A 16,374-nucleotide genomic window follows, 5' to 3' on the forward strand; every position below is an offset into this window, starting at 1 on the left:
TAGATACTTACTTGAAAAGACTATTGCTAAAGTAGATGATAGAAACTCTGGATTCTTGCCATTATCTTGTGAAATTGAAAGAAAAGTATGATTCTTCTAATTAGGCAGCTTTTCAGCTTTACATAACTGACATTGTTCTTTTACATTTAGAAGCTATCAGAGTCAACAGGAAACTTTGAACTGATTTCTTTTTGTCCTGGGCCCTTGGATGCATTCTCTGCCAATGCCTTTTGTTTCTCACTTTGTTTGCAGGCACTTGTGAATTCCCAGGACTGTGGGAAGCAACTTCTAGAAGTAGTAGATTTGCTGCAAAAGCACAATTTGGTTGACTCGCAGATCTCTTCCTATGATGACAGATTGACACACATCACTCAAAGGACAGCAGAAATCAGCAAGGACAGCACAGTTAAACCAGAAGTGCTTTATGCAAAAGTTCAGATGCTTCGTCAGCTGTATCAGAACCTTATAGCTCTGAGTAAAACACGGTAGGACTCTGCTTATGGCTCTCCTCTTCCTGATCAGGATGGTCAATCAGTCCCCCTTAATCAGAAGACACAGCTTCCTCACATTTGATTTTTTTTCATTTCTCCATTTATAAAGACATAACACAAGCAACTTAAATGTTTTTCATTACAGCTGACTGAAAGAGATGACTCACTATTATAGATAAAGAATAGATTCATTCTCAGCATTTCTTTTGACTTACTTTGTGTAGTTGGATTATCATGTGGTTATCTCCTCATCTCCTAGAGGAAGAAGGAAATTTTATTTTGTTTCCCATGTTTTCATGCATGAATAGATTAAGCTATGACAAAAAGGAGTTAGAGACATTCAAATTTTCTGTTTTCAAAGTTCTGAAGCTCTTTGATTATGCTATTCTGTACCATTTTCTCCTTATTCTGATTTAGAATCCTAATTCTGACTTAGATATACTGTTTGTTTCTTTGTTTCAGAAAATCTCAGCTAGAAGAGGCTTTGAAGCTATTTGAGTTCTTCCGTGACTGCAAAGAGGAAGAATCATGGATTTCTGAGAAATGGAAGCTAGCAAGAACAACAACATTAGGGAAAGATGTCAGCCAGATTACTGCTTCCATTCAGAAGCACAAGGTATCTTATTCTGCTAGTAGTGTCTTTTCTTTGTATATAGCACAATTTCAGAACATCTATGTTCTTCAGTCAGTGCAGCACTTATAAGAAAACTATCAAATCACTTGTTATCTCAAGTGTCATGACCAGTGTCTGGAACTCAAAAAAAAAGAAAAAAAAAAAAAAGAAAAAAACACTTTTTTTGTTTTTCCCAATCACTTTTCCTAGCCAGGAGAGATATGAGGAAAGAAAGAAATGGTGTAAAAAGAAAAGACTGATCACTAATAACAGCAGTTAGGATGGGAGCCCCATGGATAGCATTGTGTAAACTGTGTAGAAACAACTACTTTTCCTAAAAGCTTGCTGTGGACTAATGTCACAAGTTTAGCTATATGAGCTACTGCCTTTTTCTCACAACGAATCATTGTAAACAAGTGTAGAGACCTTGTTTGTCACTCAAGTGAACTTGAGTGACAAAACTGAAACAGGAGCCTATTTGGTAGTTTTAATGTGTGTGTGCATCTGTTTATGTATTTGCTGCTTCTGAAAGGCATAAGACACCTGAACTGGTGGACCACAAACAAATATCTCCTTCAGAGAAGACTGTATATCAAACTTGCCTTTGCAAAAAGTTAGATTACTTGTGTGTGAGAAGCAGGGGTCAATCATCTTAGGGTTCAGGGAAAAGTCATAGGCACAGCTAAGACATAGGGCTCTTGCAAGCATATGTATTATAGTAGGTGAGAATAGGAACCCCCCTTTTTGTTCTCAGCTGGTGGTGAGTGAATGAGTTGAGCTCACTTGTCTCCTAACACTCTGCTAGGCTCTCGAAGCAGAATGCAACTCCCACAGGGCCATTTGTGCAGATGTAATGAGGAGGGGCTGGGAGCTGAGCCAGAAGAATCCTGCACGTGAGGATGACATCCTGAGACAGACAGACAACCTCCAAAAGTTGTGGCAGCAGCTCCAAGATGAAGTGGCTAATCGCAAAAGCCGCCTGCAGGCAGCAGCTCTCATCAAACAGGTAAGCAGGTCTTTGCTTATGGGAGACACAGATGTGGTTTGGTTCTGCCCCGCGTCACTGCATACAGGGCAACAGTGCAAGGAAGTCTTCAGGTGTCACTCAGTCATCAGAAAGAGATTTCCAGCGGTTCAATCTTGTCCCTCCTGCAAGCCAGCTAGGCAGGGGATTTGAGTGGTTTGTGCCTAGTGGAGTACTGTGTCTGGGGGTTGCTCTCAATTAAAAACTCTAATGGAAATATCTTGCATAATATTGCTGGTGTACAATATTTTTTGAAGGTGGGATCTGGTAGCTGTGTGACATTTTTTCTAAATTGAAAAAAAAAAAAAATCAACCCACACAGAAAATCTAAACAGAACAAGCACACCATAAGGCTTGGATCAACCATGATTTTTTTTCAAAGCCTGGGAAACATCTCACTGTGACTTTCTGATCTACACAGGTCTTTTACATATGCAGACATTCACACACCTGCAGATAGGTAGCTCTTATACAATCAGCATTCACAGATCACATTACAGAATCTCAGGTATTCTTATTATTGTCCCTTTCCCACATCTTTTCCTCGGTCTGTTGCTTGAACAAAGCTTAACAGCTCTGTTCTTGATGAAGTCTAAATTGTCTCCTCTATCTAGTAAATTTAACATCATTATTGTGTTTTACTTCTTTCTTTTCCCTTCACTACTATGGTTTTTATTTTGTTGTTTGGCCATCTTATGGGGGAAAAAAAGATTTTGCTGTAGGCTGAGTTCATTGTTCATTGCTGGTTAATTTTTAGAGCCTTCAGAAATGAATATTTTGGAATTATGAGGTGTCTACCAATGTTGTACATTCCAGCTTTCTTTCAACACTGCCATTAAACAGCATAAACCTTTAGTTAGGTTTCTTTAAAGAGTTATAGAAGGCAATGTTTGAACCTATTTACTCACCGTGATTCTCTGAACTGTCTGTACTTGATATAATAAAGAACATCGATGACTTAAAGCTTTAGAGCCAACTTATTTATAGCTGTCACAACACCTGGTGGTAACCATATAGCTATAGACCTAATGTCATTTCTGCCTTATTTATTATTTTCAAAAGAGAAGGGAGTTGATTATGATACCTTCAGGATGAAACCATGTGCTTTCTAATTCTGTGTTCCCTTCAGTACTTTGCTGACATTGATGAAGCAAATTCATGGTTGCGAGAAAGGCAACCCCTTCTGGCCAGCAAGGACTATGGAAAAGACGAATCGAGTGCTGAAGCACTGCTGCATCGTCACTTGCGCCTGGAAAAGGAGATTACAGCCTATTCCACAGAGATGAGACGTCTGAAAGAGCAGGCTGATATTGCAGCAAAGCAAGCACCAGCTGCAGTAAGTAGATGAGTGGTCATGTCATATTTTGTTCATTTGTTTTATAATTATTAAAGCTGGCTAGAAATGTCACACAGAATATTTTTCAATTGAAAAAAAAACTGTCCTAATGTTATATATTTTCAGTAAGGCATCAATTTCAACAGAATTTTATTTTCTAAACAAAGAGAATAAAACTTTGTTAAGTTTGCATTGTTGCACTTCAGGGTGGAATAGGTTATGTTTTAAAATTATCTTGTCTGTGATAGTTTTATAATTTTATATTATGGAAATTATATATATTTTTTTTAATTCAGTAGAAATATTGAATTGGAATTGAAGCAAATTTTTAGATGACAAACAAGTTCATTGACCAGTCTTAGCCTACCTCATTAATGTTCTGTGAAATGCTAGAAATATGCTCATCTGTATAATTATTTCCCTCCACTGCTCTACACAGATCCCATCTCACCCTTTATTCCAATAACAGTATTCATTTCAGCTAGCTTCAAAAAGTATTAAAAATTTTATAAAAAAAAAAAAAAAAAGACATTAGGATGCAGATTCTTTGGTTTGTTAGCAGTTTTTAAAGTTAAGAAAACCCATTGTTGATGCGGGCACAAAATGAGAATTTTTAGTCAGAATATTTTCAACTGACCTAAATTAAACTTCTTTAAATAAATTCTAAATGTCTTTTGGTTATTTGGTTAATTATTTCAAAATAATAAATAAAAAAGGAAACATTCAAACAAATACTGGAAATGTTTTGTTTAGAAGGTCTGAATATTGTGGTCTGAACTAGCAAGTCCGAATTTTCCTTCTACGTGAATTTTTTTATCCAAATCATAAATATTCGTCCACTTGATTCTGTTATATTTTCCTTAACAGATGGTTAAGACAGAAGCCCCAAGTGACTTGAATCAAAAGACAACTAAGCTACCATTCAGTCGAACCTGGGCTACATCTGAAACTGCATTTCCTGGAAGCTCCAGTACAGATGTTCATTTTGTTCCAGAGAACATCTGGAAGACCCAAGATGAAATAGACTTACTTTATGAAAACCTACAGAACATGGCTGAGGTACAGCATTTCCATTAATGTTATGTGTTTCATTAAAATAGCCAAGTCCAAAGCAATGCAAAGTGAGGTTAGGTGCTGTGCCAGCTTCTGCTCTTCAGTTACAATACTATGCCTCAATCAGGAACAATGCAGCTGCTATTCAGGGTGGAACTTGCAGGGTTGAGATTATCACTGAAGTTTTGTATCAAACTGCATGAGAGCCTGTGTATTCACTTTATTCAGGCAAACTTCCCATTTACCTTCCAGTCTTCAAATGTTTCTGAAGAGTGGATCCTTCTGTGTATTTTCTTCCTAATATTTGCTTGCTGCAGATGATAGCCTGTACCTGACTTGGGGGGGGGGGGAAGAAATAAAAGAAGATAAAAAAACTCCTAAATCTTTGGGCTGTCACAATGCTGAAAAATGTAAACAAATGTAATCTGAGTTCTCCATATTCTCCTTTCATTAACTTTCACTCCTACCTGCTACACTCCTGCCCAACAAACCAGCAAAAACACGTTGTATGGGGTGAATCTTCAGTCAGTAGCAAGAAACACAGTGGTCTTGCTGCCTGTCCAGGGCTGAGCACACTAACTGCTTCTCTTAAACTTATAAATCACTGTTGCTCTGGTAAGAAGTATTAAGGTAACACGGTCTGTTCTCTGTCAGCAGTGTCTGTCACTAAACATCAAAACTAACAAGCTGCCACCTGTGTATTGTAGTTTATTTACATGCAAGGAACTTTTTCCTTCAAAAGACAAAGTAGTTGTTATAGCAACACCTAATCTTTCATCTGTTTTACAGGACAGGAAAAAGGCTCTGGAGGAGATGATCGGATATTACCGCTTCTGTAGCTCCTGCGAAGCATTTCAGTCATGGATGAAAGAAAAAGAGAACATTTTTCGGACTCTTCAGCCTCAAGCAGACAATGTGGAAGTCATGCAACAGAAATATCAGGTATCCCTTTTTGCTGCTTGCAGATGACCCCTTTTAAATCAGACTGACCTTGGGCGAATGGATAGACATCAGAAGTGAAGTTTTGAGAGTCCTTCATTTGTTGCAACTTACAGTGTTGTGCATAGATATTCCTTTGGTATAAATTAGGTCAAGCTTATTGAAGCTGATGCAATTATGTCTAACTTCTCCTGTGGACATGATATCATATTAAAATATCATGGTGTAAAAGGTTTCTTTCTGTGGTTTCTGTTATAGCACTTAAAGAAAAATGCCATGTGAAGAAAAAATCCTATTTGCACTTGCATCCCTATGGGGTGGGACATACGTGCATAGACATAGTGTGCACACCAGGAGGAGTCAGAAGGACTATAGGGGAACTGCATGTGCGGGTTTATATTGTGTCAGTAGGCAGGTAAATGAACAGCAAGGTGGAGATGTCACCTGTCAAAGTAGAAGATGAGTGCCTACAAAAAATGATTGAGAACTGTGTCCATAGAATTGAAAAAAAAAAAAAAAGAAACACTTCAAGTTCTTCTTCTTGTACCTTTTCTGTTTTAGAGTTTTTTAACAGAACTGGCTGCAGGGAAAGGTCAACTGGGAGAAATTGAAAACTTAGCTGCTAAATATGGGAAGAGCAGTCCTGGCAAATCTGCTGAAATCCAGATTTGGTTGCAAGAGATCAATAACAGGTAAAGGTGCTACTGGGAAAATGGGAAAATGCAGAATGTCAGCTGGTGGCAATTGGAGAGCTGACCTTTTCATGCCTAATCTAAACTGCATTGAGATTTCCAGCATGATAGATTTTTAACTCCCAGAACTATCCTGAGGGGAGAGTTTTGTATGTAGCTGAAGTTTGCTGAGTTTGGTTCCAGCTGTCACCAACAGCATGGGAATGGGACAAAAGGGGCAGGTGCTGCTTACCTGGGGCCAGCAGTCTGGGGCTCCCCAGAGCCAGGGCCCATCAGGTACAGGGGAAGTTTGTAGTCCTAATGGTGACAGGAGAGGCTTCAGTCAGGATGGGAAATTCATCTTTGGTGAGGGCTGAGGGCCTTGGTCAGCAGGGTCATGCCTGGGCTGGGGCAGGGCGGTGATGCAGCCAGGCTGTAGCTTGCACCCAACCCTGCAGCATCAGCTTCTGAGGAGAGCAGTAACCTAGGGCTGGGATCAGCCCTGGCATCTCTCCCTTCACTGTCAAGTCTGTCCCTGCAACCACCAACAGGACAGGGCCCTTGGGTCCAGCAGCCAAACCCCAATGGGGGAAGAAGAGGCCGTTGGGCTTGCGTGCTAGCCTCTCCTCACAGCATGGCCATCCCCACGCCTTGCACAGACCTTCACTGGGGCAGCCTGCTCAGGACTGCCCTGGGCATGGCCAGGGCATGTGGGTTCCAGGCCAGATCAGAGTCCCCACAGGGATGTTTCAGGGGGACACATTGCTCCATGGACCAGGTCTCACAGCAACAGCTCATGGCTGGCAACAGCAAGGGCTGGCTGCTCTGTATGGGATGGGGAACTGGGAGCCAAGGGGATGGGGATAGGAGAGGGGCCCTGGCAGGCAGGGCCAGTCCCATAGGGAGGCAAACAGGGAAGACCCAGGATGGTAGCCAGGGTCAGATGTGAGTCCCAGCTGTCCCCACTGTCACTAGCAGGAAGAGGGCAGGCCTCGGCTGCACTAGCTGTAGGCTGGTCCCAAGCACAATGTCATACATCCAGGACTGGGGGGTTCCCTCAGGCCCTTGACATTGAGATATTTAAACTGCAGCATTTTGCATGTCTGTGGCAGGGAAAGCACAATGCAAATCCATTCTCAGGTAACAGTAGTGGATTCAAACAGTTCTATTTATATTGTACTGCAGCAACTGATTTGATTAATTGGTTGGGGTGAGGGTGCCCTTCGCAAATATTGAAAGGAACAGTAAATCCTGTTTTGTCTTCACCATGTATGTTTGGTACCTGTTGTATACATGTTCCTGTACATCCACCCAGCTGGAACTGTGAGGCGCAGCCAGGTCCCAGTTTTAACCAGTGCTGCTTATTTGCATCATGTTAAGTGTTTCTGGTCACCTGAACAGGATTCCCTTGTTTGAGATGTCACTGTGATGAACTCTGAGTTTGCTGGGGAGCACTGTTGTTCACATCCTCAGCCCACTTAAGTTCTGATGAAGTCTGTTACATAAGACTTCAACGAATAGAAAAAGGATATATGCTTACTTCCTTGCTTTCTGAATTCAACTCAGAAACAAATCTCACTCTGGCTAAAATTTTGCATAAGAAAGGCTACACATTGAATCTGTTTTTTAGGTGGTGGCATGTCCTGAGGTAGTGGCTGAGGCTACATGCAAGTAATTGAGTTCTCTCTCTCTCCAAGGTGGGAATGCATGGAATTGCTGAAAGAGGAGAAGGGATCAGAACTGATTGGAGTGGCTGATGTAAAGACATTTCTTCAGGACTGTCAGGGCATCAGAGTACTACTACAAAACAAGATGGTACAGCTCAGGGATCTGGAACCAGGGAACTCACCTGCTGGGCTGGAGTCAAACAAGCGCAAACTGTCTGCAATTGAGAGAGAGGTCCTGGTGATGGAGAGGAAAATTGAGTACTTGAGGAGTGTTGCAAAATCGTAAGGAAACTGCTCTTTGTTTCTATATTCCTTGTTAATTTTCTAAGATAATGTTGTAAATGATGGCTATGAAGAAAATGAGCAGCCTGTGAAGTTTCCCTTGGAATTTCTTTATAGTATTATTTCTATATTATTTTATATATATTGTTTCTATAGTATTATAATATAGTATATATTTCTTGAGTATGCCTGTGTGATTGATACAGTGTTTGTTTCCAGGCTTTGCTGTTGTAGAAGGAATCTGTAAAAACCACAGGATTGTTTGTGGCTCTGTCAAATTGCCTCTACTAATGGGAATTAATTCCACATTTTGTACTTGTTATCATTTAGGTCCTGAAAGACAGTAATCAGGGGAGTGAAGTAAAGATAACAGAGAATTGTGCACTAGGGTTTGAATTTGAAATAGGAATTTAACGATGTTTAGTTCTTTGAGTCTTCTTTACATTCACAATGGAATGAGTTAATTGAACCATGAGAATGTTACCAGAGTCTTTCAAGAGGCTGTACTTTATTCAGTACACCATTTTCACACCAATATTTCTTTCTAGTTTAGAGTATTTGGTGCCTTTGCTGACATTCTTTTTAACAGAAATGTAAATATTCAAATCTATTACTTTTTAAAGAGCCTTGTCTCAAGCTTTAAATGCTCGAAGCTGTTCATCCAATTAAATGTATTTGATTTCTTGCTGTAGCATTAAAGACACCAACCCCGCAGAGAGCAAGGCCATCACAGAGCAGGTGGAGAACATGGAGAGGCTTTTGACAAAGCTCAAGTTGGAGACCCAAAATAAGCGGGATGTTCTGCAGCAGGCTCAAAATCAACAGTCCTTCCTGCAAGACAGCCGCAGGCTTCTGCTGTGGGGAGAAGGCATCAGGGAGAAACTGAGCAGTGAAGAAATGGGTGTGGATGTGGCTTCTGCAGAGCAATTGCTGAGGGAACATCAGGACCTTCTGAAAGAAATTAAGTCTCAGAAGGAAAGGTAAAGAGATTCTATCAGGCTGGGCAGAGTGGAGTGATGTTACAACAGTACTGTGAAGATGAAACTTGTCTGTTGTGTATATAAATTGTGTGTGAAAATTACGCTGTTTTTTTAAATGCTCATGAAACTTAATGTCAAAAGGAGATGGCTGAACACAAAATCCAGTTATTTTTTGCATTCTTATACTGATGGCAAGAAGAGTGAGATGTCTATTTGGAGTAGTGTTTCACCAGTTCTCCTGACACTGGAATAATGCCACCTGCACTTTATTTCATTTCACCCAGTTCTTCTCTTCCTAGGCCTTATGTTTCCAGTTGCTATCATCTTCAGTTCTGTTACTCTGTATCATTATAAAGTTTCAGATACAGAGCTGGCTCTTCTTGTCCATTTAATGGGAAAGCCTATTTCTATGGGGTTTCAAATCAAATAGGGAAATCCTTCCTACCACCTCTAGCCTGTATCCCTGAGCAAACAACTACATGCACTTTGTAGTGTACAATAATGGCTAGCAGGGAAAGAGCAAGTGGGATTGAGGAAAGCTTAGTGTCTAGGTACTGCTGAGAGAAAAATCAGCTATAGTAGAAAAGAATTCATATGCCCTCATGCAGTGAGTTATCACTTTTCTTTCTTTTTCTTTGTCACTGGGAAGATTTGTGCAACTGGAAGAGCTTGGGCGCAAAGTAATCCAAGAACTACCCAGTAATAGCAGGACCAAAGATGTCCTACAATACATGGAGAGGCTTGCCCAGGAGAACAAAGAGCTGGAAAAGATGTGGGAGCAGCGACAGAAAAAGCTGCAGGATGGCTTGGAATTGCAGAAGTTCAACAGGGAAGGAGACCGTATCAATGCTGCCCTCTCTAGCCATGAGGCCTTTCTCCGGGGAGATGACCTTGGGGTATGTACGGCAGCTGATTTTGTTTCTTCCTAATTCCTCTCCCCATCCAGGGAGTCGCAACAATTTTCTTAATTAAATCAGCTTCCTCATTCTTATGGTTATGGCATTTTCATACACTGAAACTCGACTTTCAGGTCTTATTCATGTTCTTATGTTTGTATTCATCATAATGAAAAGGAGACACATTGTCTCAAAAACATTTTTAAAAATAGCTAGAGTTGTAATCTATTGCTGTGTTTGCATGTCAGATGATTTAAAAACAGTTCAGTGACCGGTTTGGTGTCGAATGCTAAAAAAAAGGTTTTGAGCTTGAACATAATTAGTTTTTTTCATTGAAATAAAAAACTCAGTTTAGAAAAAAATACGTTTTTTCTTTTCAATAATTATGTTAAAAATGTTAAACCAAATGAAGGTAAAAACCAAATGCAGATAATATTCACAAGATCAGTGAAGGAGAATTTTATTCTCCCTCACTGGAGATTTTATTCATTATGGCCATGCTGGCATATACATGTAGATGCAGAATACAGATTTTCTTAAGAGGTGAAAAGGAACCATAATGTAGGAACAAATATAAGATGGAGAAACAGATATGATACAAGCCTAAACACATCTGCTGCTTGTTTATAGCCCTGAACGTGTTATGCATGTGCTAAATGTACAGTGTCCATCTGTCTGAAAGAGAAAGGGGATAGTAAGGTCCTTTTTTTTTCATTGCTACAGAAACAACATACGACCTAGAAAAAAAATGTTCAATATTTCTTTCTTAAATGCAGGACCATGTAGATGCTGTTCGAAGCCTGCTGAAACAACATCGTGAATTTGAACAAGTGCTAATGGCGCTGAAGAGACGAGTTGAAGCACTTAATGAAAATGGGGTCAACCTAATAGAAAGCGGGCACTTTGCATCTCACGCGTGAGTCCAGACTCCTCCTTCCTTTTTATTCCAAGGGGGGTTTAGAAAAGACAGGGATTCCACAGGAAGGATTTGGTTTTAATAAATTATCCAGTATGATTAGAGTGAAATGAAAATCTTTCTCTAAGACAGGATTCAGACTCCAAGGACAAAGGGCAATGGCTTTAAACTAAATAGGTTAGATTTAGGTTAGATGTTAGGAGGAAATTCTTTACTATTAGGGTGGTGAGATACTGGCACAGGTTACCTGGAGAAGCTGTGGATGTCCCATCCCTGGATGGGACATCAAGGCCAGGTTGGATGGGGCTTTGAGCAGCCTGGTCTAGTGGAAGGTGATCCAGCCCATGGCAGGGGGGTTGGAACTTGGTAGTTTTTTTAGGTCCTGCCAAGCCAAGCCATTCTATGATTCGATGTTTACAGACTGTGATTTGCTGGATGAGGGCAGGGAAAGGGGAGTATTTTAGAAAGATATAAGCTTCCTGTTCTCTCAGAACAAATAAGTGAAATGTTCTAGGTTAAAAATGGCATTTTACAGAACACTAGGGTAATTCTTCTTTTATCATAAACTATGTATAGTGTTAAAACTGCTTTAACATAATCACATTAAATGCTTGCATATTTCATTTTTTCTTTCACTTATCAGTATCAGATATGTTTATAATGTATACAGTATGTTTGCTGTTAAAAATTTACAAATGTCTTCACAAGGAGATAAATCATCAGGAACAGCTCCTTTGTGTTGTTGTGGAAGCTCAAGTGTCATCTGTAATTCCTTTACTGTGATAGACCCACTAAAATCTAGTAAAGGGAACTCTGCATAAAAAAGGAATTAGAAATTGAGGGTCAGAATGGACCTCTTAGGTCAAACAGACTGTGGTTTTGTGATCACAAGTGATAATTTCTTGAAAATTTCTTCCACAAATTCATAAAACTGCTCTTAAAACCAGATTTCTTGCCAAATCTACTACCATTAGAAGGCCATTCCAGAGCATCATTGCACAGCTATACAAAAGGAAGATCCAGAGCAGCTGGCAAGCATTAGCTATTTTCCAGATGAGTTGTACATGGTCGTAGGACAGGGTCATATATCACTTCCTCCTGTCAACGGATGTGTTGAACTAGATTCCAGTCATATTACACTAATGAATACAGTATAGCCATGGGCATCTATATGACTACTACTACTACATTGGACTTGTTATTTTTCTTGGTAGTATTGAAGAGAGAATGGCTACGCTCCGACGAAGATGGGAACGGTTGGTACAAAGCAATGCTGAGAGAAAACAAAGGTTGTTGGATTCCCTGCAACTGCAGGTAAAATGACTGAATCTGCAGATTTAGTCAGGCATGCATGAAGTAATTTCACCCCTTGGCTTAGTAGGAGACATATCTCAAACTGTTGAGCATTCCTACTGCAGCTCACTTTCCACTTTCTCTTTGGTTATGAGACAGAGAATTTCACTATCCAGGGAAGAAGTGATGCACTGGTGATAGATCTTCCAAAGCTATAACCAGAGCAAAATACAAAAGCAAAAATTGAGACATTGAATGCAAAATATCACCAGAATATTGTACCTACTGGATAGGTTTATACTACTCATTACTTAATATACTTCTGAGCCTTAATCATTTGGCAAAAATTAACATTTTACTCTAGATTAATGTAATTAGGGAGAATGTTTAAAGAAAGTGTTACTCATAACCGTCAATGGATGACTTCTGGCTCACATTCTGAATTCCTAGTGACAATTTTTCTTCAGAGTTGAGGTCAGGTTTTGCTACTGCAGTGTTACCTATGCTTGTTCTCTTGTGCTTAATCAGTCATGTTGTGTTACAGTTAGAGAAGCATCAGGAACAAGATTAACTTTTTATTTTTTGCATTTTAATTTTGTTTTAATCAGGTCTTCATCATTATTTATTGCCTTTATTTGCTACACATGCAAAGAAGGACTTCACTTCAGGGATTTGATTTTCCAGGACACTTGATTGTGGCTTTCTGTTGTAAATGCAAATTTGGCAAGTTCCCTCTATGTTCCTTAGACTCTGTTCACAAAAATTTTTCACTCAGAGGGTTTATAAATAAATGAACAAACATTAAATATGATTATTACTCTTCCTATAAGGTGCCCTATGTGAAAATACCTACCAAAAGTACACAATACATAATTGGGACTCACCACTTTATGCTGGCTATATATCTTATTTACACTAACAGTACTTTTGGCAAGAACTTGGCTTCTAGTGCTGAGACACAAAGTTATACGGGAGGGTTACGCCACATATCGTTAAAATAGTGTGTAAAAAAATGCAAACCTTTGCTGACAATAGAATTCAGCAGATTAGTATGTAATGTAAAAAGGGACTAAGAGATATTACTCTGAGGGCTTAAGAACTCAGTAGTTCAATGTCATAACTCCTTAATTAAGAGTGCTGATTATGTAGAACAACTTGCATATGAAAATACAACACATTTCCTAACTCTTGGAAAAATCAGGGCTTGATCCTAATGGCAAGGATGGCAAACTCACACAAAACCAGAAATTAAATCTATTTAATCCTATTTGTTTCTGTAAGGAGTTTAATCGTGATGCTGCTGAGCTTTTGATATGGATGGAAGAAAAGTACAAGATAGCATCAGACGAATCGTATCGTGATCCAACAAATGTTTTACGCAAACTGAAGTGGCATGAGGCTGCTGAGAAGGAAATGATGGCTAATGAGAAGCATTTTGCAACACTAATAAAGGTGAAGGCAGTTTTGGAGCTAAGTCTTCCATCTTGTACCAAACTTCATAGAAGTTGATCTTCTCAAAAATAAATAAATAAATAAATAAATAAATAAATAAAATAAATTGTGCTGTGTTTCTCCAGAAAGGAAATCAGATGGTTCAAGATGGCCATTATGCTGCAGTTTCTATACAGAACAAGATGTCAGAGCTACAAAAGAAGTGGAAGGAACTGTATGGCAAGATGACAGAGCGAGGTGACAAGCTGAGACAAGCTGGGCAGCAAGAACAGCTCATGGAACTGCTCCAGGTCAGGAGGTGGTGGGATGCAGAGGGGAGGGGTGGCCTAGAAACCTGGTTTCACTGTTGATATGGAGTGATTCTCACAAAAAAAAAGAGCAGAATACCCTCCAGGTAAAAGTATATTTTAAGGTGTTTGGACATCAGACAGATCACTGGACTTTGCCTACAGTCTCGAGAGAGAAGACCCCAATATAAGGCCAGTCAAGCACACTAAAGCTAAGAGTAGGACAACAGTGCCAGCATGGCACCAAGATGCAAAGCTGCTGAGCTCTGGCTCAGCACTGCATCTATGTGACTATTGAATACTGAGAAACAAATCAAAAGTCTCTGCAAGATTAAACTCTATGCAAACATTCTGGCTTGCTTGGAGTCGGTTTGAGGCATGGCACTACATTAAATAAGTAATCCAGGCAAATTGTATGAGAGGAACAATATGCTGTGAAGCCGTTTACAGATACTAATATTTAATGAAACTGTTGTTGTATAGAAATTAAAAGCTAAAATTTGAAGCCTTTGAAGTTTGTTTTATGCAATGTCACTGAAGATGGTTCAAAGAGATGATTTTGTAATCATGTACTTCAGTGGCTGGGCAAGAAAAGTACACCAAAATAGAGAGCAAAGCAAAGTATTCCCAGGAGGTGCCTCTTATAGATACCTGGCATCGTGTTACCAAGAAAGAACATACGAATTTAAAAATTGTATCCAGGAAGCTGTCATGGGAATAGCTGAGTGAAAGAAAATGGTGTTGCAAGGTCATTATGAGTGTGCAGTAACCTTTTCCCGGTAGGATGCCAAAAAGAAGATAGAGAAAATTGAGAAGGTTCTTCAGGAATCAGAGACAGGCCATGATCTGCGCTCCAGCCGTGATCTACTCAAGCAGCACAGACAGCTAGAAAATGAGACACATGAGCTGGCAGAGAAAATGAACTCTATTGTGTCTCATGCGAGGAAAATGGCCACCAATCACTTTGACTCCCAGAGGATTCTGGAGGAAACACAGAAATACCTGAAAAGGTGAGGTGCCATTCTCTTTCTGTTTCCACCCCTTGTGACATAGCATTTTTTGTTCCGCATTCTAGAAGATGCCTTTCTGTTGATTAAGTTTAAGCTATATTCAGGAATTATTTTTCCTACTGTTTCTGCCACAATAGTGCTTTGGTCTGTACCTGCACAGCTGCCTGTTGACTCACCTCAATATTTATTGCTGGAACTTACTTCTTGTCTGCTGCCCTCCTACACTGGTCCACTTGTTACCTATAGGTCATCCAGCTGCTTGCTAAGAGGTGCAGTGATCCAGTATTCAGTAGTGGCTAGCTTCCTTAAAACATCACAACACAAGGCTATGGCTTCAAAAGTGTAAATCTTCTTTCCCTCTACTGTAGTGTGTTGTTATCATATAAGACTAAACTAAAAAGCGGACTTAAATTCTCTTTCTTCCAAAGAGCACTGCTTAAATGGTTGGAAATTGAGGCATGGATTGTGTGTTAACTGTATTCCCCTCTAAATGTAGGCTTACGAAGTGGAAGATTAGAGTGTTGTTAATTGTCCACTAGCACTATATATTGCAGCTGCATGATCCATGCATGGCTATATTACTACAAAGCCTTATCAACAGTATCACAGCTTCATACAGTCCTGGTCCCATTTCCTCTGCCCTCATATCAAATCTCTTCCATACTTGCCAAAAGTAGCCTTCTGGAGAAGGGGTTCTTGTATGTACAGCCAGTACTATCCATTGAAGTTTAATTGCAGAGGTAGGTGTCCAGTGTTCTGTAATCATCCCTGTGGTATAATAGGCTAATTCCCTTTGCAAAACTGGGATAAAGCTTTTTTTAATGTATATTTTCATGGATGACCCCTAGGTTTGAGTCTTTACAAGCACCTCTTAACGAGAGACGTAAGTTGCTGGAAGCTGCAGTGGATCTTTACGAGTTCTACCATTACCATGACATGGAGATGAATTGGATTAATGAGCGTTTGCCTATTGCCCATTCTACCAACTGTGGGAAATCTTTGGATGTTGCTCAAAGCCTGTTGCAAAAACACAAGGTAACTCCTTTAATCAAGTGTATTACAGCATGTTGGCACATTGGAGTTCAACTTGGTCTGCACCTGCAGTGTTCTCCTTTACTTCCAGGAAAGGCTGTTGCAAGCAAAATGTAGTGGCATGCTCTTGCTGAAGTATGATTCCAGCACATTGAGACAAGTCAGCAATGTGGTGATGATTTCCAGAACAAGGAATTCCTGTAGGATCTACAAAAATTGTCATATTTTACAGTATTCCAATTCTGAGAAACTTTATAACTCTTCCCATTAAAAGTGGATAAAAGCTAGTGTACCTCACACTAAATAGAGAGTTTTTTGCTTTGTGCAGTGGTCTTAGTAGAATATTTTAACTCTCATATACTCATACTATTTTAGTTCTATACTTAACTGCACTCATTGTACATGCAATGTCATCTTGAGGTAGGTGCATGG

General features: G+C 39.7%; 1 protein-coding gene across 1 annotated transcript in view; it reads left to right on the forward strand.

The window, feature by feature from the left end:
• The window catches only part of SPTBN5 (spectrin beta, non-erythrocytic 5), a gene marked incomplete at its 5' end in the record, with an annotated part of 96,223 nt that overhangs the window by 12,504 nt on the left and 67,345 nt on the right, over positions 1-16,374 (forward strand). The window contains 16 exons of the mRNA XM_084286987.1: positions 253-485; positions 954-1,107; positions 1,910-2,110; positions 3,258-3,464; positions 4,332-4,523; positions 5,307-5,459; positions 6,018-6,148; positions 7,825-8,076; positions 8,769-9,056; positions 9,706-9,952; positions 10,729-10,868; positions 12,083-12,182; positions 13,443-13,613; positions 13,739-13,903; positions 14,684-14,910; positions 15,759-15,945. Coding sequence (XP_084143113.1) covers positions 253-485; positions 954-1,107; positions 1,910-2,110; positions 3,258-3,464; positions 4,332-4,523; positions 5,307-5,459; positions 6,018-6,148; positions 7,825-8,076; positions 8,769-9,056; positions 9,706-9,952; positions 10,729-10,868; positions 12,083-12,182; positions 13,443-13,613; positions 13,739-13,903; positions 14,684-14,910; positions 15,759-15,945 — 3,048 coding nt within the window. The remainder of the gene's footprint in view (positions 1-252; positions 486-953; positions 1,108-1,909; positions 2,111-3,257; positions 3,465-4,331; positions 4,524-5,306; positions 5,460-6,017; positions 6,149-7,824; positions 8,077-8,768; positions 9,057-9,705; positions 9,953-10,728; positions 10,869-12,082; positions 12,183-13,442; positions 13,614-13,738; positions 13,904-14,683; positions 14,911-15,758; positions 15,946-16,374) is intronic.

Source organism: Netta rufina (genome assembly GCF_964035555.1).
Source record: "Netta rufina genome assembly, chromosome: 5".
Classification (NCBI taxonomy): domain Eukaryota; kingdom Metazoa; phylum Chordata; class Aves; order Anseriformes; family Anatidae; genus Netta; species Netta rufina.